The 21,782-nt window shown below is 43.1% G+C and overlaps 1 protein-coding gene across 1 annotated transcript; it reads left to right on the top strand.

Moving 5' to 3' along the window:
* The first annotated feature begins 157 nt into the window (after nt 1-157).
* On the top strand, nt 158-19,699 carry LOC119381508 (autophagy-related protein 13). The gene is made up of 6 exons (XM_049412170.1): nt 158-736; nt 4,023-4,358; nt 6,863-7,068; nt 10,780-10,884; nt 14,535-14,730; nt 16,014-19,699. Exons 1-6 carry the CDS (start codon nt 581-583, stop codon nt 16,227-16,229), a joined length of 1,215 nt encoding a protein of 404 aa, XP_049268127.1. The 5' UTR covers nt 158-580; the 3' UTR covers nt 16,230-19,699.
* The last annotated feature ends 2,083 nt before the right edge of the window (nt 19,700-21,782 follow it).

Genomic DNA, 21,782 nt, shown 5'->3' with positions numbered 1-21,782 from the left:
GTTGGCCGATTTGTTCGTTTATTTGTTTCGCGAAATGCTATCGACAATACCCTAATTGGCCTTTTTGTGAGCGATGAACTTGTTCCATTAAATATTTTTTATAAACATAACGTGCATTATGTAGCGCTGACTTTCTTTCCTCTTTGTTATTTTTGAAAAAGATGCGGCATGCTGGGATATCTATTAACGATGTCGTGTTGCTTCGCTCGGCGCAGTTTGGGCAGTGCAGTGGTATTTAGGAGAAATTTATCAATTATGATGTGTCGGGAAAGTGAATATACAATATTTGCAAATGCGCGAATGAAGCGTTCATCCGCACGTGTTGTAGGCTGAAGCTCGCGCGGTCGGCGTACGTATACAGCGAGTTCTCCAAATCGTTCGGTGGTACACTCGCCCCCCATCTCCGCATATTGGAGCTTCTTTTTAGAGGTGTCTTCGCGCCCTTGTTTACGCGTGCTGTCCACACGGTTATGAAGCCCGTGCCCAGCGGCGGGGTCATGCTTTTGCGACGGTGGTACCTCGGACTCGCAGCCTTCTAGAGAAGCGCGGCATAACCATAACCGAGACCGCATCTGTCAACATGTCGACAGTCATGAAGCTCTCTTCGCACGATCGGAAAGAACTGGAAAAGTTCACCCTGTTCCTGTCTTGCAAGTCGGTCCAAGTGATCGTGCAGTCTCGATTGGGCCAGAAGCAAAAGACGCAGTGTAAAGCAGAGGCCTCGAATTCGGACTGGGTAAGTGTGCCTTTTCCTACAACGCGGCCCTAACGTCACGCGGAAGCGGCGACCTTCGAGGCCGCCTGGCATATCACGATCTTTGTCTCCTGTTTTGCCCACAAGTCGGTGCGCAACTATTCTATTGGCGGCGACTGCAGCAAGTGACAGCGCTGCTGCGTTTAGTCAACGTTGCGCAAACCGGCAACGAGCTTCGATTCGGCCCACGCATCTCGAAACAATCGCTTGCACCGAGGTGCGCATTGGAACGTAAACACGTGTGGTATCTTACCGCAGCTTTTCACTCGGATCCAGGAAGTTCATACGCCCTAACCATAATTCCTTTCATTTTCTTCCTACCATCAAAGTTTCAGCACCGCTGGACGTAAATTGATTCTTTTCACCAGCGATTGCCGAGCTAATGGATCCAGTCTTTGGAGAGCGTAGTTTCGTGAAGACGTTTTATACCGTGCTGTTACGCAACGCGCTATCTTCGAGTAGTGTCGTTTTCTGCTGTTGCGACCCGACGGGACAATATTGCCATTGTTAAGTACCAGTGCCTGCTTGCCGCAATATCAGCACACGCCACTTACAATGTGTAATCGGAAAACCATCCCGGATACGCGCTAATAGCAAGCGTTAGTGTATGGACACACATGTTTGTTTACTTTTAGCTTTGACTGCTACACGCTAATGAGCATTTTAATAAAATGACAATATGAAAATGCGTTTTCTGTGCACGCGCGCGTGTGTGACACGATATATTTTCATCCTGTTACCTGCTTCAGCTGTGCCTACTGGTTCAGAGTAAAAAAATAATTAATCCATTAAACATGAACAAACTTGGTAGATTTGAGCTGTACATTTTCACACAAATGACTTAAATGAAACCACAGAAGGAAACTACGCAGGACAACAGACAATTTTCCAAGTGTGGATTACCAGCATGCCCAGCATGCCGTTATTTTGACATGTAATCTAGCTGTAAGAGCACCGAACGTAACCTTTTAAATTTCTTTCGATAAACACTTTCAATGACACACTGCCTTAATTTCTTCTGGTTTACTTTACCCCAAAAAACAAAAGTTTGCGTTGAACACAGATTTAGTAGTTCAAGGAAAGTGGCCAATAATGCATTTATTTTCTTAATACTGTCTTGTTAAACAAGAACAATGAATTATTCTGTTGAACAACTTCTTCTTGTCTTACTGCAGATGCAAAGTAAATTCATAATACCTGTTTCACTTTGCCTGATCTTTGGAAGTTCATCCGCTCTCATGATCTTTTTTTGTAAGGTTTGCAGATTTGATGCATGTTGCATTATTTCTGCAAAGAAATGATTGAAGGCTGTACACCGTCATTCAGTGTTTATTCTCATGTTTATTCGTACTTCTGTTGTGCATACCGATTGCTTAAAGTTTAAAGGGGTACTGACACCATTTTTCGGAGGCGAGTTTACTCTGTCATACAAATCTCCTGTGTACAGGACGGCTCTGAGGAAGTGTGAAGCTCAGCAAATTCTTTAACAATATTTTATTTTGGTATTAAAGTCAATTTTCCCACGGCACACTTACCGACATCAACACTAGCTTGACATCAGGCTACAGTACTAGTTCTGGTGACTTCACGCAGCAGTTTCACTAGTTGTGATGGCGTGAGGCACCATAACTTCTAAAATGGCTGCTTGTGCGTCGCCAAAACACCCCAAATGGCCGCTTGTGCGTCACCAGCGGAGCTAAGATGTGGAGCGGCTGTGGAAACGTCACGATATCTTGCGCGAGCACGTGAAGAGAAGCTCATACCCTGTTGTGACTTCAGGGTACAGTAGGAACCGAAACCATCTTTTAAAAACATACTGTAATTACTTTTTTGGGGAGCACTCGCGCTTAGCAGTACATTTTTTAGGCTCTTGAGGGCTTGGTCTTTCATTTGATGCAAGAAAACGAAAACAGAAAATTTTCGAGTCAATACCCCTTCAAAGTATAGCTTCTATCCAAGAGCTAGCAGCAAATGGAATTCTTCGTCGGAAAAAGCCATTTCATCCTCATCCACATGATTTATGTTAAAACACATAGCTCATGTCCCGATTGCTGATTTCTTTGCCTCTGTGTGATCTGGTGCGAATAATTCTATTGTACGATTGTATGCCTCTCGTTGCTATTAATTTTTTCCCTTCATCTGTTAGTTTGAATAGCACAGTTATGTATTGTTTCCATAATGATTGTTATATATTTATTTTCCACTCCTGCAATAGCCCTCTGTAAGGGCTGGCGGTATTTGTAAAATGAAATAAACTCGGTTAAAGAAACTGAACAAGATTTAGTGAGAGTACAATTTGCAGACAGGTGATTTCAAGCAGCATTTGTCTCTGTCTTCCGTTCTTTTGTTGTGCTAATTTACCCCTTCAATATTTTTATTTATTTATTGAAAATACCTCAAGGACCCTGTACACAGGGTTTTACATGAGGGGTTACCATCAATATTGTGCTGGGCTGGCTGGTACATTATTGGAATGGGATCAAACAGCACTTAAGGAAGGACAAAAGGTGCCTGTCCTTATGTCATCCTGTCTAAGGTGCTGTTCAATGCTGTAGCTCTTCAGTAATGCAAAACCAGCTAGCCCAAAAATAAACCCTTTTCATAATCCTCAAGTGCACTTCCCTGTGCTGCACATTTGCCCAACTAATGGCGGTGCCTGTCATGTCTCAAGTGGAGAGGAGGTCCTAGTTGCAAGTCTATTATGCTTGTTTACATCAAGAGAGCTGAGTCTATATTTTTCACATCATAGCGCAAACTGTGTTTGAACATGCTGTATGCAGAAGTGACGAGCTGCCATTAGTTGGGCTAACTGCATCGCAGGAAAGCTAGCTTTACAATTATGAAAGGGGTCTATTAGTTATGTTACAGAGACTGCTTGTATTTAAAGGTAAAAGGTGGGCTGGGTTGTTCATTGTAAGAATTTCCAGCAAAAAATATTAAAGCAAGGGATTGAGTGGAGGGTAAGAGCATCTTGCTTGCTTGCTTGATTCTAAAATGTTTACGTAGTCTAAATGGCAGTGGGTGAACAATATAGCAATATTTTGCGACAAAATTAACACCATCCTGTGCTTTCGTCGGTGCCGTCCTTTGTTGCATGAGCATAACGGCGATGACCAGACTTGAAGAGTGAGTGGGCCTTTCTGGCAGCAGACTCACTGTTCTTGACTGTCGGCAGCATTTCTATTCAGAAAAATTCCTGTACATTAAAATTCAGGGCTACTGCTAGCCATGCTTAGCATTGCGTTCTGCTTTGTTTCTATCCAAGCAGTTCAACTTGGATATACCGGACGAAGACGACGTCCAGCTACAACTGAATGACGCCATGGCCGGCCAGATTCCGGAGCCTGGCGGGCCTAGCCTCTGTACGGAGATTTCGCTTAAAACCGTCGACGGCGACACACTGGTGTTGGAAGTGTGGCAGCTGTCTGTGAGCAACGTCTGTGACTCTTCCGTCCGGGCCACCTACACTGTCTACAACCGTATGAGCCTTGTACTGAAATCGCTCATTACCATCACGCGTGTGATGCCAGCATACAGGCTCTCGCACAACCAAAGTCGGGACTCCTACATCATATGCTTCAATGTCTACATGGGGGAGCCCCAGGTATGTTCTGGAATGGCTTTCATTTTGATTATTACGAAATGTTTTATGCAGCTGCTATGCGCACTATTGGCCCTGCAACAGATATCCTTGCTGCTGACATTGAGGTTAAAGGAACACTAAAGTGAAACATTAAATTGGTTTAGATTGATAAATTATACTCTGAAAACTGGTGACGTTAATTTCACTATAATACGTTTATTAATATAGGAGAAAATCAAAAGTCTTTATTTTAAAATTTCGTGCCGAAATCCGTGCATGACGTCACTGATATTAAAGTGCATTTTCGTATTTTGGTGACATTGGCTCAACGAAATTTCCTGGCACTCGGTACGTTAAGTTTATGGCCCCTCAGAGGACAGTCTACTTCATTTTTACCGATTAGGAGCTACATAGGTGCTTGTGGATGCTATCATAAATCTACCACGTCACGGCAATTGGTGCGGGAATATCAAGGTGGCGTTGCCACCCGCATTTTCTTATAGTGCGGTTCCGTGCTTACAAAGCATCTTCTCGCGGAGAGTGCGGTGAAATATTGTGAGAGAGTAATTTACAAGTACAAGAAAAGTAATTTTTCTATTTAGAGACAAAAAATGCTTTATCTTGTGTTAGTATATTACGCTTTCACAGTACCAAATGCGCCACTTTTGCCAGGGAAAAAAAAAACACTTAGCCAGAAAACACGTAAGCAGGAAATGCAGGTGGTGATGCCACATCGAAGTTCCCACGCCAAATCGCTGTGATATAGTAGATTTTGGCCTGCACAATTCTTTATCAGTAAAGATGAATTACAGTGTGTTTTAAGCGTGTCACAGACACAATATCTGAATCTTCAGGAAATTTTATTCGGCTTTTGCGGCCAAAATACAAAAAAGGACTTAGAAATCTATGACAATACACTGACATTTGGGAGCTAAGGTTTCACAGCAAGATTCAAGAGTGAAACTACAGCCTTCAATTTCTCTTCTAATAATTAACCTATGATACATAAGCATTCTCAAGGAATAATTATCCATCTAAACTGATTTAATATCACTTTTTAGTGTTTGTGTTTTTTATTGTCACTTTTCAGTTCCTGTTATAGAACACAGCTGGTCAAAATTGATTGCGAGTCCTTTGTAGCATGCCCCACAATCGGATAGTAATATTGGCACAGTAAAGTTTGGGATTTATCTGGCTGTTACAGGAATCCTACCATGCCAATTAAATTACCTTGCTAATGAACTGAAGGTTCGTGTAATGTAACCTTTAACGAACAGCTTGAATGACTGATTATCAGTGAATAATGATGCCAGCAGGCAAAGCAGCAGTTTCTTTGTCATTGTCGACAAACTTAAACAATGAAGTTTGACCTGAAGGTGCCCTGAAACACTTTTTGAGCACTTTAAAAAAATGTTGTCTATCATGAGGCTTCTGTAAACATCTGGGCTGGATAATATTGAACTGCGTGCAACACGGAGTTCACAGTCTTGTGTTTAAAAACGAGTGAAAATCGCTCGCTCTCTTTCAATCTTGTCGCCAGCCACGTAGCAAGCAGAGCCAACAGGTATTGGCTTATTTTTTTATTGCAAGAACATTTTCTGTAATAGTATTATTACTAATTTTAGTTGAACAAACAAAAGCTATGCCTATATTGAAAAAGAATGAAGTACTTCATGTTTGTTTTGATAGACGATCTGTAGTTGTCTGATTAATGTTTCGTTTTCTCCTATACTCGTGAAGTGGCACCCAGCATACTAAACACCCGTGATAACCACCTATAACTTTTCGTAGAATTTTTGAGGCAACACAGTCCACTGGTGAGGTTGTTATATAGTTACTTAGAAAGGTGTTTTAGGGTCCCCTCTAATTTGTCCTGTCATTATATTGAGTGGCAGGAAAGCCTTGTCGCTTGTTGAGAGGACCTGAAGGATCTGTGCTAAAGACACAGCTTGCATGTTTTCATTTTGTACTGAGAGCTTGCACGTCACCTTTCTTCAGCTGTTACGGTGCTGTGTGTTTCTGGTCTATAACGTTATTGTTCTCTTTTGTCGAGATGATTTCATTCTTTCCTTTTTTTTTTTTCCTTTCCTCTCTGTCCCTCTCCTCTGCCATGGTGGTCTAGTGGTTATGGTGCTCGACTGCTGACACAAAGGTCACGGGATCAAATCTCGGCCGCGATGGCCGCATTTTTGATGGATGCAATATGCTTGTGTACTTATGTATAGGTGCACATTAAAGAACCCCAGGTGGTTGAATTTTTCGGAGCTCTTCACTACGATGTCCCTCATGATGATATTGTGGTTTTGGGACGTTAAGCCCCAAGAATTATTATTGTTATTATTACTTTCTGTACCTCCCTTTATTTTTCCTGCCCTAAAAATTGCAGTTCACTAGCAGCCAGTGGTTTTTTAGATTTACGTGTGCCTGTACTGTACTAGAGTAAGAGAACAGGTTTTGTGGCATTTTGGCATTATTTAAAGTTTTTGTCACGTTTGCTGCCTCACTGGCTGCTTTGCCAAATGCAGCTAGATGTGCTGGGCGAGGACTACAAGCGAATACAGGTGGGCCAAGTAGGGATGCCCACAGGAACCCTGACCCTCGGAGTGGACTACCGCACCAAGATGACCATCTCCCCTCAACAGGCCATCAACCAGGCTCACCCTGCCATGATGCTTAAGAGCGACTACTTCAAGCCAGACCTCAGCCCTCGGGGTATGCGGATGCGGCCCAGGTATGAGTGACTGTGGCACAGCCATCTTGTACTTATCTTTTAGCCGATCAAATACCATGTTGAAGCCTTATGTACAACTAGTTGCAGGTCCTCTGGAAGTTTGATGTGCATTAGTGTATATACTACATTTCATGCATAGCGTGCAATGCTGTGGGGGCTGGTGTGAGTTCGTGCAGTGGCTGCATTCACACCGAAAAATAGTTCACTGTCTTTAGCAGTTATTACTTAAAATTGTTCTTTGTCTAGGTGGAGTAATAAAAAAGTTTTGCAGCTTGAAGATGAAGAAACTATGGCAAACTACTGTCCATGCATTGCTATTCTTTTGGGTTTTTCAGCACAACGAAAAGTTGAGCGAATTGATTCCGATTTGTACTGTTTTTCGTCCTGGATTCGTCCTGTTTTTTCTGGCCTTCTTTCGTCACCGTCTGTTTGTGCCCTTTCGAGTATGGGTTTTTCATTTGCAGCCTTTCATGGCAACTCACGTGCAGCCCAGTGCAGGTATTGCAGAAGCATTTGCAACCACAAAGGCTGACCACAAAAACTGGAGATTCATGTTTTGATAATCAAACTTGTGTAGTTTACACAGCATTGCATGCTATGTGTGAAACAGTATAGTAACCAGTATCCTGTCGAAACCCGGCTTAGATGATTTTGTATATGTATTCTTTCATTTATTCAATTTTCTACCTTACTTTCTCACATTATGCATGCACCTTATTTATCGATGTGATATTGGGGAGTGCAGAAATTTACTGGTAGGATGTTCTAGGTACTAAATAGAAAGATGAAGTGGCTGTAAATTAGGAGTTCTCATGCCACCCACTGCAAGTTTAAACAAAAAAGTATAGTGTACACTTTAAAACAGCACTTGCCTTTATAGTAAGAGTGCAACCTGTATACAAGTAGAAACTGTGAAGGCTCTCTATTTAGAGTTGAAAAGTAAAGTTTTAGAGTTGAAAAGCAATGAAATAACTGAACCTGGCCTGATTTATTCTAGAGTTAGCGTTAAGACTAGCATTGGTGTGTTATTTTTGTGCGAATAGGCTCGCTATTCATGATAAATTTTTCTAAAATGTCACACCAAAATGCACGCTTCAGTATTTCAGCGTAGCGATGCAAATTTCAAATGTCCCTCTTTTATTTATTTATTCTTAAAGATTCCGTTGTGGCTGAGCTACATTTCTTGAAATTTGTTATGTTCAGTCTTTCGTTTTTTAGAATGCAACATAGTCCATATTTACCAATAAAGAATTGACTGCCTGAATAGGTATAATAAAAGCTTGTGACTTTATATAGCAAGTTCAGCTGGTGCAGGAGCTTTTCAAGGCTGTGTCACCACCTGTGTTTTGCCTTTTCCACCTTACCAAGTATCTTGTCACTCCAAGTGTGGCTTTAATGGTGTTGTGTGGTAACATGTTATTACAGCTAAGTAGAATAGCTTGAGCCACATCGCTGGTGAAGAGTGAGCCACATCACCAGCGCATTAGTGAAGAGCATGGTGGTTCGTTTTTTGTTAAGTGATTCATGGTAAGGCCTGATCATTGCTTTAGCGCTTGGGACTATGATAGCATTCTATCATAGGTATCAAACATCACATCTGCCAACATTATCACAGGGAGGGCTTGTGGTCATTGGAAGTAACTACATGTGTAACTGAAATTGAAGCTTTACTCCTGTGTTTCTGTTAGATTCTGTTAGCTGCGGTAGCTTAGTGGCTAAGGTATTGCGCTGCCGAGAACAAAGGTGCAGGTTCTATTCTTGACAAAGGCAGCCACATTTGGATGGGGGCTAAATACAAAAACACCCATTACTGAGATTCGGATGCACATTAAAGAACCTCAGGTGGTCAAAATCCAGGGTCCAACTCTAAGGCATACCTTGTAATCAAATCATCCTTTTGTCATGTAAAACTCAAGAATTAAATTTTTTACTTTCATCTAGGCGCACATTTAAAAATCCCAGGCATTTGAAATTAATCCATAATTTCCAGTTACGGCACGCCCACGGTGTAAGAATAACCTAGGTGGCGACACTCTGCCCCACGGTGCATCCAGATTGTGTTCGGCGCTTTTGGTCCCTCTAGGCCCCCACGTCACAGTGCCCCCAAGCAGCTGTGGCTGGCGCACGTACTATAAACGACGGGGCATGGCCTCCGAGATTGCACGTCTGCCGGCACACAATCTCAGAGGCGACATGCAATCTTTGAGGCCATGGACAAGGGGTCCTACCCGTTTCATGAAGTCATGGCGGATCGTTCAGTGCCGTGGCGTGTATCGCGTGCATCCGTTGGTCCAGTAGTGGCAGCAGGTATTTATCGGTGGGACGACACAGTTAAAGAACAAAAATTATTTCTGCGCCAATGTTATAACAACCGACATTGTCGGAGGCAACTGCGGCGTTCGCCGGACATCGCATTTCTCGCGGACGAAAAACGCGGCATACGTCTTGGAAATTCACATTTTCCGCGAAGCACTGGTTGAAACAGCAATGCCTTTTTGTCTTGAAGTTGTGTAGTCCGCCGCAAATTATTTTTCTTGCACCATGGTATCCGCTGCCATCATCGGACCGATGGGCACAGTGTTGTTACTTCATTTCGTCGATCGCGTCTCACAAATGTCCTCACAGGGAAGCTGAAGCACTTTTTAAAAAATATGACTTTGGAGTGTGTAATCATAGTTTGATCCCTGCTAAATTCGAAAACCAATCTAAGAGTTCATAGAAGTAAACACAAATAGCATTTCTTGGCAAAAAACAGCGGCTGCAGTCGCAGGGCTTCTTGGGATGCTGAGCGAATGTGGTGACGTCATTTTCGATGTGCCGCGTCATCGGCAACATCAGCACTGTTAACGTGGCCTTCGCGATCAGTTCCACCAATGCGCACAGCTGTAAGTAGTCATGGAGGCCACAGTTGAAGATAGGACAGTGCTGCGTGGCTCCATCAAAGCTACTGACGATGACGTAGTTCCAGTTAGTTCGTTTCCACGCCCACACTTTCGGCGCATTTGCTTTTCTTTCGTGTATTTTAAAGTTTCTGCTGCCACAACAGTGGAAAAAATTACGCCATTGCCGACAATAATGTTGGTCCTTGTTGACAACAAAGTTTTACCGAATTCTAAGATCACTTCAGCATCCCTTTAAAGAGTGTACATCTTGCACCGTGAGCATGACAAAACACGGGCAACAGCTCGAAATGCCACTGACAACCACTTCGGTAACACCGCTTCGATATCCAAGGGAGAAAAAAAAAAGAAAAACGTGCCTCTGCCTCATCGCATTGGGTTCCTATAGCGCCTCTAGGCCCCCACATTGCAGTGCCCCCCGTGCTATCTGTCGCTGCGCACCGAGAGTGCCAACACGTGATTTTCCTTACACCGTGGCTGTGTCTCATATAATCAGATTGTGGTTTCCGCGCTTAGAAACCCTAGAATTACATAATATCGCATAGCCTCTGGATCAAGCCTCCTTACTTCCCACATATATCCCCCACACTGTCTTCTTATGTCCATTTTCTTGAGGCTTTTTTTTTTTTTTAACTTGCCTTTGTTTGCCCTAGTGTTGTATACTGCACCGGATTGAGCATGAGAGGAGGTGTCTGTTCATGATGTGTGCCCAACCTTGCCAGTCCTGTATGATTTGCCTGACCGCCTCTCTGCCCCGTCTCTCTCTTTCTCTCTCTCTCTTCTTCTTCTCTTCCTTCCACATGCGTTGTAGCACGGACATAGCAACTGATGCCATAAAGCGAAGCGACAAAGACTTGCCTCCAGAAGGGATCAGGAGGCAAAGCGGCGTTGCAGGTCACAACGGATGTGCTAATGGGTTTGTGCTTGTTTGTTGTCTATGCTGCTAATTAGACGTTTGTTATGCCCTTCACTTTTTTCTGGGATTGCACTGAAGGAAATAACATGCATGCATTGCTTTGTTTTACTCGCGTATACGTATGCATAAATTTTCTTTCCTTAAACCTTAATGGTCATTCTTGCAAATCTAGTGTAACACTGACAAAGGGAACTTCACTGCATTGAGTGCTATTTTGGTCATTGATGACCTTCTGATAGAACTGCATCATTGAAAATTGATGGCAGTGGTTATGAGATGCTGCAAGAAGCATTTGGAATCACTACTATTATGATTGGTTGTTTAGCACGAAAAAAACAGATGAAGTGCTTGAACGCACTGAATTTGAGCACTGGAAGCTCTCAGAGTGAATGATTTCGTTCATCAAAACAGATGCAGTGGGACAAAACGTTTCTAACTGCATTTGTTTGCTTGAGAATTTGAGAAAGCAAACTGAACCCACTGAGAACACTCTGCTGCAAGTGTCACTATGCCTCTCCACGTGACAGTTTCTGAATGGTACCAGTATGACAAATGATGCTTCCTCAAAGTGACACTGACTTTGCCTGTCAAAGAGGAGCACCGTTACGTTAGGCTAATATTTAACTGCATTCTTGAGGTTGTGTGCCTGCATAGTTGCATGTTCTTGGTCGCATGATTTTGTACTTTTTTTCTTTTTTAATTTAAAAGCTCTCACTTTGCTTTCAAGCACTGCTTGTTTTATTTTATCTTTTTCACATAATGACCCTCGCAAGCTTATGCCATTGGACTGCTGCATGATTAGCTTGAACCATAATGTTCTATGCTAGTACTAATGGATTGGTGTTGGCATTAGAAAATAAATATGCCTCCATGACACAGGAAGACTTTTCATTTGTTTTCGGTAAGATTCACATTTAATGGCATCCATTCATCATTCATGATCAGAACTTGTTTGAATGTGTTTTGTAATCTAATGTGCATGCTCTGTCAAGAATTTCAGTAAATAACACTGCAGTGTTTGAATAGACATTTGTTTCTTTTTGTCTTGTCAGTGACGAACGTCATCTTGGCATTATTTTATTGTTTCACCATGTCAGCCACGTTGTCTCTTGAGAGCCAGTCATATTGTTTGCAAGCTCAAATCTTGTTTCGAAATGGGGCGTTTAAGTACCGTCTTTTCTAATTTAATAATTTCAATTGCTGCAAAGCTTTAAAATTAAATTTAATGAAAATTTTGTAGTTAACATGTTGCACATTCACTGGGACCTTTTCTGTGTCACTTTTCTTCTTTTGTTGGCAAATTGTAATTGCTTTTTTCACAATAATTATTTTTTATGTCTAGCACCACATGGGACGTTTGTCATTTCATATATTGAATGTCATTCAGTTTTCCTATTTGAAAACGGTTAAGCCCTGTGCATTTTTTTTCTCTATTCTTTTTTTTTCCCCCATTGTTAATATTACTAAAGCCACATTGGATTCCTGGGTATAATTTTATGTTTGGCCTACCAGACTCTTTATTTTAATTAATTGTATGCTTTTTTTTCACTATCACTTCCTATTCCCAATACATGCTTACTACCAGAATAAGGTTGTGCAGAATCCATTGAGCATGGCAAAACATTCATGGCCATACTGTAGTCATTATTTCATATACATTCATCATCCAGCTAATAAATATTATTTGCCTCGGAATTATTGGGCAATTGCACGTGAGCCATATTCCCAAAAGTCACGTGTGGGAATAAACGACGTTTTTGCTCTTTATAATGAAAGCATGATGAAGTAAATGGTAGTAGTAGTGTGTGATAAACTGCACCAGATGTGTACCGCTCTCTGGGTTATTTTAACCTTTATTGTAACATTTTTTGAAATGCTAGTATTCTTAAATAGAAGGCCACTGTGGTCAAGAAAAGCCATGACAGTCATGTTCTTGGCAGCGCGGCCTAGACTTCAGCTGCCTGTATTTGTTCTCATTAATGTCTGTGCTTTTCACTGGAGAAGTTGTCGAGCAAGGCATATTGCTTGACTTCTCAATCACTTCAAAGCTCCATTTTTCCCTGACCTTCTTTCTTGTTTGCGCTCTAGTAGTTTACCATGCAGCCGTTTTTTCATCCTGATAGCCGTCTTATGACCAAGATGACGCCATCCTCGCACTATCTCTTGTGCTCAGTAATTTCGTCGTTTTTCTTCCTGCATTCCCTGCTTGACACTAACACATCACTGCATCACCTTGAACTATGAGGTGGCCTGCCAATAACACAAAACTTGCTCCCTGTCACATTCTTTTAGTCTTCAAGTGACGTTTTCTGTAGGGGTGTGCGAATATCAAATTTTTCGAATACGAATCGAATACGAATATCCACCTTCGAATATCGAATCGAATATCGGATATCAAAGGAAAAATGCCTCCACAGTAACAATATTTTATTTAACATGTAGCTATTTAAAAATAAAACATTAACAGCCTGACTGGCAACACAACATACACTGCTATCTCCAGAACACAATGTCCAGGCTAGCACAATGCGCATCACAACACAGATCAAATATCACGGCACAATGAAACTAATGACTAGATGTTGTCATGAAGAAATATGAGTTGCTTCACATGATCAGGCAGCAGGCGCTCCCTTCTAACAGAGACAACCCCCCCCTGCCACTGAAAAGGCACGCTCGCTTGGAACAGAAGTGGCTAATATAGGGAGGTACATGGGGCAAAGCTTTGCCAGACTGGGGTATCTGAAGGTGCCTACAGTCCGCCACCAGTCACATGGGTCACTGTCTTTCTTTAGAAGTGGTCCCGCATAGTGAACGAGTGGTAGTGCGGCACGTTACGGCCGCATAATATTGAAAATGTACGGTTACATGATCGCCAACAGCGCTGCACGTCGGAGATGCACCAGCAATAAATCATACGTATTGGGGTGCTCGTCGCAGGCAGATATCGTGCCTCCGTGTACTTACGATGTGTATCGCTCCTCTCGGCAACGTTTTTAGCTATACGAACGCAGCAGAAATGTGGAAGACGAGTTATTTTATGCATGATAATCGAATCACATATTCGAATATTCGAAGTTATCGAATATTCGAAACTTTTCGAATACACGATTTTCGAATCGAATACGAATATTTCGAATGTAATATTCGTCGAATATTCGAAACTTTCGAATATTCGCACACCCCTAGTTTTCTGGGTTCCACTTATTAAAAATGTGGGCTTCCATGGCCTTGAACTAGATCCTCAGCGAAACCAGGTTGCTTTAACATTCAAACCACAGTGTTAGGGTCATTGTATGTTATGCTTGTTTTTGACTGATTCTGCTCGATTCTTTAACCAGACATGACCTGCTCTGGTCATTCCTAATGCATGGGCTGATAAAGCAAATGACTACTAGGAACACTATTGGAGCGTCATAGTCTAATTATTCTGTCATTGTCTAAAGATGATGTGCTTCTCTGCAATGGTAGTTTGTAGGGAATACAGCATACTGCTTCCTGTGTAACGTTCGCACTTAATCTGCGGTTGCGTGCCTGACCAACGTGCGCTTGATGTGTGGGTCAACTGCAGGCGCAAAGACGGAGGCGACGTTCTAGGTGAGATGCACCAGGGTGCCTTTGCCCCTCCTTGCCCGCGAGATCTGAAGGAGATTGCAGGACAGGGTGGATGAGAGCCCCTGGCCTCTGCCAAAGCCTGCTTTCTCCTCACTGCTATCCATGCCCGCCAAGTCAACCGCAAGTAGCAACTCGCGATCTGAAGAGGACAATGACTCTGACGTCAACGAGCCCCTTGTGGAGCCTCGGGAGGTGCTGCTGCCAACTGAGGACTTCATCCTAGTTGAATTGGTGCGTGTGAATGTGTTCACCTTTCCGCCTGTATAGACAATTTTAGTGAAGCGGACATGTGCACTAGTTAGGAACGAAAATGGGTTCGTCTTTTCTGCAAGTGAAATGGGCCATTAGAAACTTAAACCATTTGAAAGGGCTCCATCCTTGTCGAATTGGTGCATGTGAATGTGTTCACCTTTCTGCCTCTAAGATTATTTTAGGAAAGCAGATATGTACACAATTAAAGATGGAAATGGGCTCATCCTTACTCCTAGCGAAACGGGCCATTAGAAGAGCTAGAGAATTTGAAACCCACGACCTGCCGAGACAATTAAAAAGTGAGCTCCTCTCGCAAGGCAAGGAAGGAAGTGCTGCGAGCATGTCTTGGTGCTCAGATGTGACATAAACCTATTAGAGGAATCGGATGTTCAGGTGTTGCGAGTAATAGCACTAGGCATATTGATTCATACCTTACTTCATGAAACTAGTTCATGTCTGAGTGCCAGTTCCATACTTGTGCGAAAATAAGCCCACCTACTTTGACACAAGTCCTGCAGAGCCTCTCTAGCAAGTGCAAGTAAGATTCGCTAACCCTTTGTGCATGAAGTGCAATGTTTCTAACGAATGCTAGCTCCTCTTCAATATTGAATTGCTGAAATGACATACAATGGAAAGGTTGTATAGAAAATCCAATCAAGTCAAATAGTTCAATTATAAGTGGAATGCAATACTATATTCAACTTCATAATGCGTACACAATGCTGTGAAGAAGACACTCTTGTACTAATGCAGTCATAAAAGTGTCACTTTTCAAATTTCACAGTGCAGCTGTTCTTTATCAGCAGTGCCTTTGATGGAATAAGCACTTTGTATATTACAATGAGAACGTTTATGCACATTATTACGTATGCACTTTTGTTGCATCATCTGCTATGGTAGGCACCCTACTCTTGGGGCTGCTGTGTGCCACTTCACTTGTTCGGTGGTTAATAGTTTCTGATTTGCTATGCCTTTCATGTAATAATACAGTCCCTTCGGGTGTTAAGGAACTTTTGAATGAAATGAAATAAAATTGTGTCATATTTCGTGACACAAAAGTATGATACCTAATGTCACGACTGCAACCAATGAGAGTTGTCTCATTTGCCTTCGTGGGTGTTGTCTGCTGTGTATGAAATGGAATTATACTCTGAATCTACTTATGCATAAGCATGTGCTATTTTCCACGTAAGGCACATTTATAATAAAGATTTTGTGAACCTTGGTCACCTTTGTCTCACATGCTGCTTCCATTCTCGCAGAAACCTCCGTTTGCTGATGGCGAGGAAGGTGGCACGGACTTGGGAACATTCTTCCAGGAATGCCAGAGCGCACCGATGCTGTCTTCGTTTTCCTGCCAGCCAACGCTAGAGCAGCAAGTGTCTGAAATCAGTGCACATCTGGCTGCACTGGAGTCCAGTCTGCCTGACCTTGATCAGTTTGTCGAGTCTGTTTGCCAAAGTGATTCCCTGAAGTGAAGACTCTGTGTCAGTGTCAAATGTGGAATGCGATGAAGGGACATTCTCAGGCCATTGGTGAGGACTGTGCGGGGAGGAATTCCATGCCTTGCCACAGTGGTTGAAGGATTGTTGAGAATATCATTATCATGAGAACGTTTTCATCATGGTGTGCTCAGTCATGGACAAGTACTAAAGTACAAAGTGCATGTTAAGAATGAAGAGGAGAGAGAGAGAGAGGCCCCATGTAAGCAGAAAAAAAGCATTGTGACGACGTAACAGATGGGGCTTGGTGCGGCACCCAGTTGTTGGCTCTCACTGACATCGCTGAAGCACCTCACTAGTGGTTGCTGCACGTGACAAGGCCAGGGATTGGCAATGATGCTGCAGTGTTGTGTTTTTGTGCTTCTGCTTAGTAAGTACTTGTATTTAATGGAGGGCTCTTGCCCCAGTGACCTGCCCAGGAATGAGAGTTTTCGCCACATTGGTTGCGGCATGACTGCTCTTGCACTAAACATTCGAGCATAGGATTCCGCAGGTGGCTGTAAGGGTTGTTACAATGAGTAGTTGTACCTTATAGACAACATATCGCTGCCTGAGTTTTTGTTGGGATGCTTTAGCTTTCAGTGCTCTGTCGGTACAGTGCATACAGCAGTGCACAACTGCAGTGGTATGAGCCGCGTATGACTGCACCAAGTACACCGAGCTGCGCTTACTGAGCTGGATTTCTTGACACCTGTTCCATGTGATTCCCTGTATTGCATGGGGGAACAATGAAAAACGCGAAGTGCGTCTAGCTGACTTTTGAAGGGGCCTTGCAGCGCCATTCGTGAAAGGTGTGGAATGCGCATTCGTCAGACAAATTTTCCGGCAGGTTTTCAGTGCCCCTTGTATGAACAGCTAATGCTGCCGCATCCTAACTGCCTGCTGCCTTTTGTCATTTAAGTTGCACTAGAAAGGCGTGCTGTTGTGCCCACTTGAAAGAGTGCCTGTCATCGCCATGAGCTTTTCTGTTGACATGAACGCTAGGCCATTGGGCAGAAGCCATACTCACATTCCTCCTGCTGCCAATATCGGAGGCCATAGTATCATTGTAGTAGTGCAAATCTCTCCTACCAAACTGTTTGTTGTCAGGCATTGATTCCACGCCATGCTCCCTTAGAGGTTGCAGATGTAAGGGCCTTTCCTATTGCTAAATCGCTGTTATCGCCAGGTACTGCCAGCGTCACATTGGAGATCAGATTTCTGTGCACTGCTTACGCATTATGTCTGAAAGAAATACAGCCACTGATCACCAAGTATGTATAAGTGTGTATGTTTGTGAATGTTAGTGAGGATTTTCAGAACTTAAAAGGATTCATAGGCATTGTACAAAACAGTGGACTCCCTGCTGTGAGCACTGGAGTGACATGAGGCTTATGTTCATGCTGATTATTACCACATGGTATAGCATACCAGTGACTGGAGAAGGAAGATTCTTGGGGCCAAGTGTAAACTATACTAGGTAAATGGCCTGGTTCCCTAATGGGTTTGGGCAATTCAGAAAAAAAAATGCCTGATCAGCATTGTGTAAAGTACTTGCTTCTGAGGGCTCAGCATCTACTTCAACTGAGGGTGAAACAGTTCTGCTGAAGGTGTGAGGTAAGTTCGACGTATACACCGTACCCCTCCAAGCTGCAGCAGTGTCAGTTGTGTTGAAGCTTATAGAGATACACAATGCCAGTTACGGAAGTCGGAAAGCACTTGCGCCAGAATTTTGAACTGCCTGAGACCACATTTCAATGGCAGATTTTGTCGCACGGGTGCAAGCACTGTACAATTGCACTGAGTATGACATGCAAGCGCGTGGCAAGCTGCTGTCCCTGGCTGTATAGCGGCGCTGAGAGTGCCATGTTCCTGATTTAAAGGGACAAGGAACCACTGTCCTTTTTTTCATGCAACAGCCCCCTCTGTCACGAAAAAAGGATAAGAAATAAAGGAAGCTACAACATTTCGATATGAAGATAGTCTTCATTTCCAAAAGCAAAAGTGATGCATACTTTGTGCAAAGGCACCATCTGTTTGTCATTTTTGTTAGATCAAGGTTTTGTACTCTAAACTGGCAGAGAGGGTGAAAGCAGGCATAGAGGGTGATGCAGGAAACAAGAACAGTAGAGCCCCTAAATTCAAGTCGATAAAATGGTGCAGCCAGTGCCACCATCCAACCTTGGAGAGGACTTTGCCACATGCTCGCCTGTTGTAGGTCCGACTGAGTGGTATAGTTCATAGTCAAGTCCCTAGATTTTTCCCTTTTACCTAAGTACCGACAACTGCCTCCTCTCCAGCCCTCTCTCATGTGCAGCCGGCGTCTGCTGCCATTTTCTTCCTAACTTGGAAGATTTACAAAGCCGCATACGGGTCTAAGTGCATTAGCCACGCATCTTTCAGCAGACAATATGCTAACGCGATGCGCCTTTCTCCTCCCGCCAACGCCCCATCATTAATGAGCGGGGAACGCATTTCACCAGGTGCTGAAAAAGTGTTAGGAAGAACATGGCTACTGAAAACGAGCGTTAGCCAATGAGATTCGGCGGCGGCGCTTCAGTGGTTGTCTGTACCTAAGAAAGAAGAGGGAAAAATCTAGGGACTTTAGTTCATAGCATATGCATTAGCACAAGGTTGCAAAAATCTCCAATCACTGATCAGCCACCTGTCACATCTGACTCCTTGGGAAGTTTGCCTACAACGTAACAAGTGTTGCAGGGCCCCCTTTAATTGTCTGTTTACTTGTGACAATGAACGTATTGAGTGATGCTTTCTGAACTGAGTGCTAATGGTTATACGGTCTCAGTACAACTGAACTTTGCTGTCTCCACTGGGCAGATCCATTATGCACAACACTGCTTACATGGGGTGCAGAGAGAGAGTGTTTTTTAGGTCTGGCGGAAAGGTGTACTACAAGACGTTGCTGAAGTGTTCGGTCTGCGTAAACGATGCCAAGTCTTTGCGCAGCTGTTACATTTTGGCATTTGATCAATGCAAAAGGAGCCACTCCTCCATTTTTTCCTATCAACTTTTCCTGTAGTGTGCAAGATTGTGAGAAATCATTTTCCTTTTGTGATAGCTGTGTATGGTTGGCCACGTAGTTGAACAAACTGCATAAAGCATTGTTGCAAAAAGAGCGCCTCCGAGTTCTCACTTTAAGCAAGCGAATCGGCGGCACTGTTTGTTCTAGAAATGACGAGTTGTGTTGAAATTAAGATGTTGGGAGTATATATATTCAAACATGCCTGCATCACTGTTCTCAAACCAGGTTAAAATTTAATTATTGTTTGCTGTTGGTGGTAATTCTTGTGTGACTATTACATGCTATTATTCAGTACATATCCTGCAATGATCACTAAAATGTGCATGGTGCTGCCAAGTCAAGTTTGACTATGTTTCTTTGTAGTGTGACTTGCCCTGCTCCATATTTCTGTCTGCTTCTGTCAATAAATGTGGCCAAAAGAGGATTCCTTTGTGTACTCTTCATTGTTGCTCTTACTTGGCATGAAATAAGTGTTCAAAGTCTATTACTCTTTGTGCTCAAAACAGCATATTCATGGCATATGATACTGCTAATTTCAGCAAGACTAGTGAAGTGTTACTGTGAACAGCAGTTTTCCGCAAGAAAAGGGCAAGTCATGTGGGACGTAATTCTGACATAGCAGAATGAATTATATCTGAGCAGGTATGCCCGAAATGAACCAACAATCTTGCATAGTCAAGCATTCCACTTCACCTTGCTACATTATGATCTCTTTGTGTCGGTGCACAGGTATCGACCCACTCAGCCCCTCTAGAAAATTTCCAGAATGAGCAACATTCATAGGGTGGGAGGGGGAGTGCGGCCTGCACGAGTATGTGAGGGGGGACACCAGGCAAATTTTGGTGGAGGAGGGCCTCATTCCTTTCATTTTCTTTTTTTTAGCTAAGACCCGCATTCAGTGTTCCAAAACTGATCTTGAGTGTGCTTGGACAAAATCCTCGCTCAGCGACAGTGAACAGTTGCACTGGATGCATAATTTGAAACGTTACTTAGCAATTTAAGGAAAAATCAGTAGAAATATAATTCAGTTTCATCTTTTGTTTTATTACGGGGTTTCCAAAATCTTTTTCGATGCCGCAAGGCATAAGTGTCACTTGCCACAAGAACTGTGACTTACCGCATCTTGGTGAACAAGGTGAGGCAAAGATTTGGAAAAAAGAAAGAAAATTAAAAAATACCGTGGAGCTAAATATGCCGTGGGATCCGTGATTAACGCGGAGGCCGCGGTAGCCACGGCTTCACAGATGACATGCTTTAAACACAGTAGCAACTAATTTTTACAAGTTTAGCGAGTTTGAAACCATTCGTCTGGCCACAGCAGTTATCATCATAAACAAACATGTAAATAAGTCAAGCTCTAGACGTAGCCAGAGTCGCTAGTGCCGCCTGTTGCGCGCCTCTTGTGAAATGTGAAGTGCATTGTTTACACGCGCGATCGGTCGTCGTCATATCATAAGATAGAGTGGTTTGCTTTTGATTCGAAGCAGGCAGTTTGGAACTGGTACGATGCCCAGATCGAGTACAGTGTTCAAGAAACGTCGCTTCATCGGCAATCGGTATATGTCGGCTGATCGGGGAAACGAATGCCGCCGGCAGAGAAGCTCAACCTCAGAACGCTTGCAACGTTCAGAGGCCTCGAAGCTCTCGCATTCCGCACTGTGCATGGACGGTGACAAGGTGACTTTCACTGACAGTGGCTACGCATTGCTTGACATTGACCTTTTGCGTGCCGCTGTCACAGAAAGCCGTGCATGCAAATTCTGCAGCTATCGGAAAGCGATGCGCTCAGGTGTCGCCTGCACTTACTCTCTCAGTTGTACAAAGTGCTCCTTTTCGCAGCGATTTGCAAACGTTAGGATTGTCAAGGCTTTGCAAAGCGTAGGAGAAGGAGCGGCAGCTCGAAAGAAACTGTGCTCCGTGCTAGACCTGCACGCACCACCAGCCAAGTTCTCGCGGTACCATGAAGAACTGCTCATCCACGAAAAGGAAAAGTGATTGCGGTGACGCGTTCGTGGCCGTTATTTATTGAAAGGGTCAGTCAGTTTGCCATTATTTCATTGCATTATTGTAATAAAGTGCTAGTTTGCCATTATTTCACTGCATTATTGTAATAAAGTGCCTGTACCACTTTCAACGCAATTATCTCGCAAAGATAGGCACTTTTTCTTATATTTCGGCAACCGCAGATGCTAGGAACGTAACTTTAAGCTGGTAATTAGGGTCCCGGCTGGAGAACATAGTGGCCTATTGTTATACTACATTAAGGTCTTTTGTTTAATAGGATTGAATATGCAGTAGAAGATTACAAGAAAAGCAGGCGATATTCATTTTTAAGCCTGGTTCAGTAAAGAAAGGGAAAACATGTGGTCACAGTGATACCGTTATGCATATTGGTAACGCCTACAGTTATGGATAAAAATGTATGTAAACAAAATTTCGTGACCGCGGCACTATACATAGGGTACGTCTCTGATTCGGGACTCTGCGCATGACTAGGATGACATCAA

Source organism: Rhipicephalus sanguineus, chromosome 2 (assembly GCF_013339695.2).
Source record: "Rhipicephalus sanguineus isolate Rsan-2018 chromosome 2, BIME_Rsan_1.4, whole genome shotgun sequence".
NCBI classification, from domain to species: domain Eukaryota; kingdom Metazoa; phylum Arthropoda; class Arachnida; order Ixodida; family Ixodidae; genus Rhipicephalus; species Rhipicephalus sanguineus.
This window is presented reverse-complemented; position numbering and strand designations above follow the sequence as displayed.

Coding starts and splice junctions, on each gene's coding strand:
- LOC119381508 (XM_049412170.1), top strand. CDS start 581: ATGTCGACAGTCATGAAGCTCTCTTCGCACGATCGGAAAGAACTGGAA. Junction 737..4,022: donor AGGCCTCGAATTCGGACTGG/GTAAGTGTGCCT, acceptor CTATCCAAGCAG/TTCAACTTGGATATACCGGA. Junction 4,359..6,862: donor TCTACATGGGGGAGCCCCAG/GTATGTTCTGGA, acceptor TGCCAAATGCAG/CTAGATGTGCTGGGCGAGGA.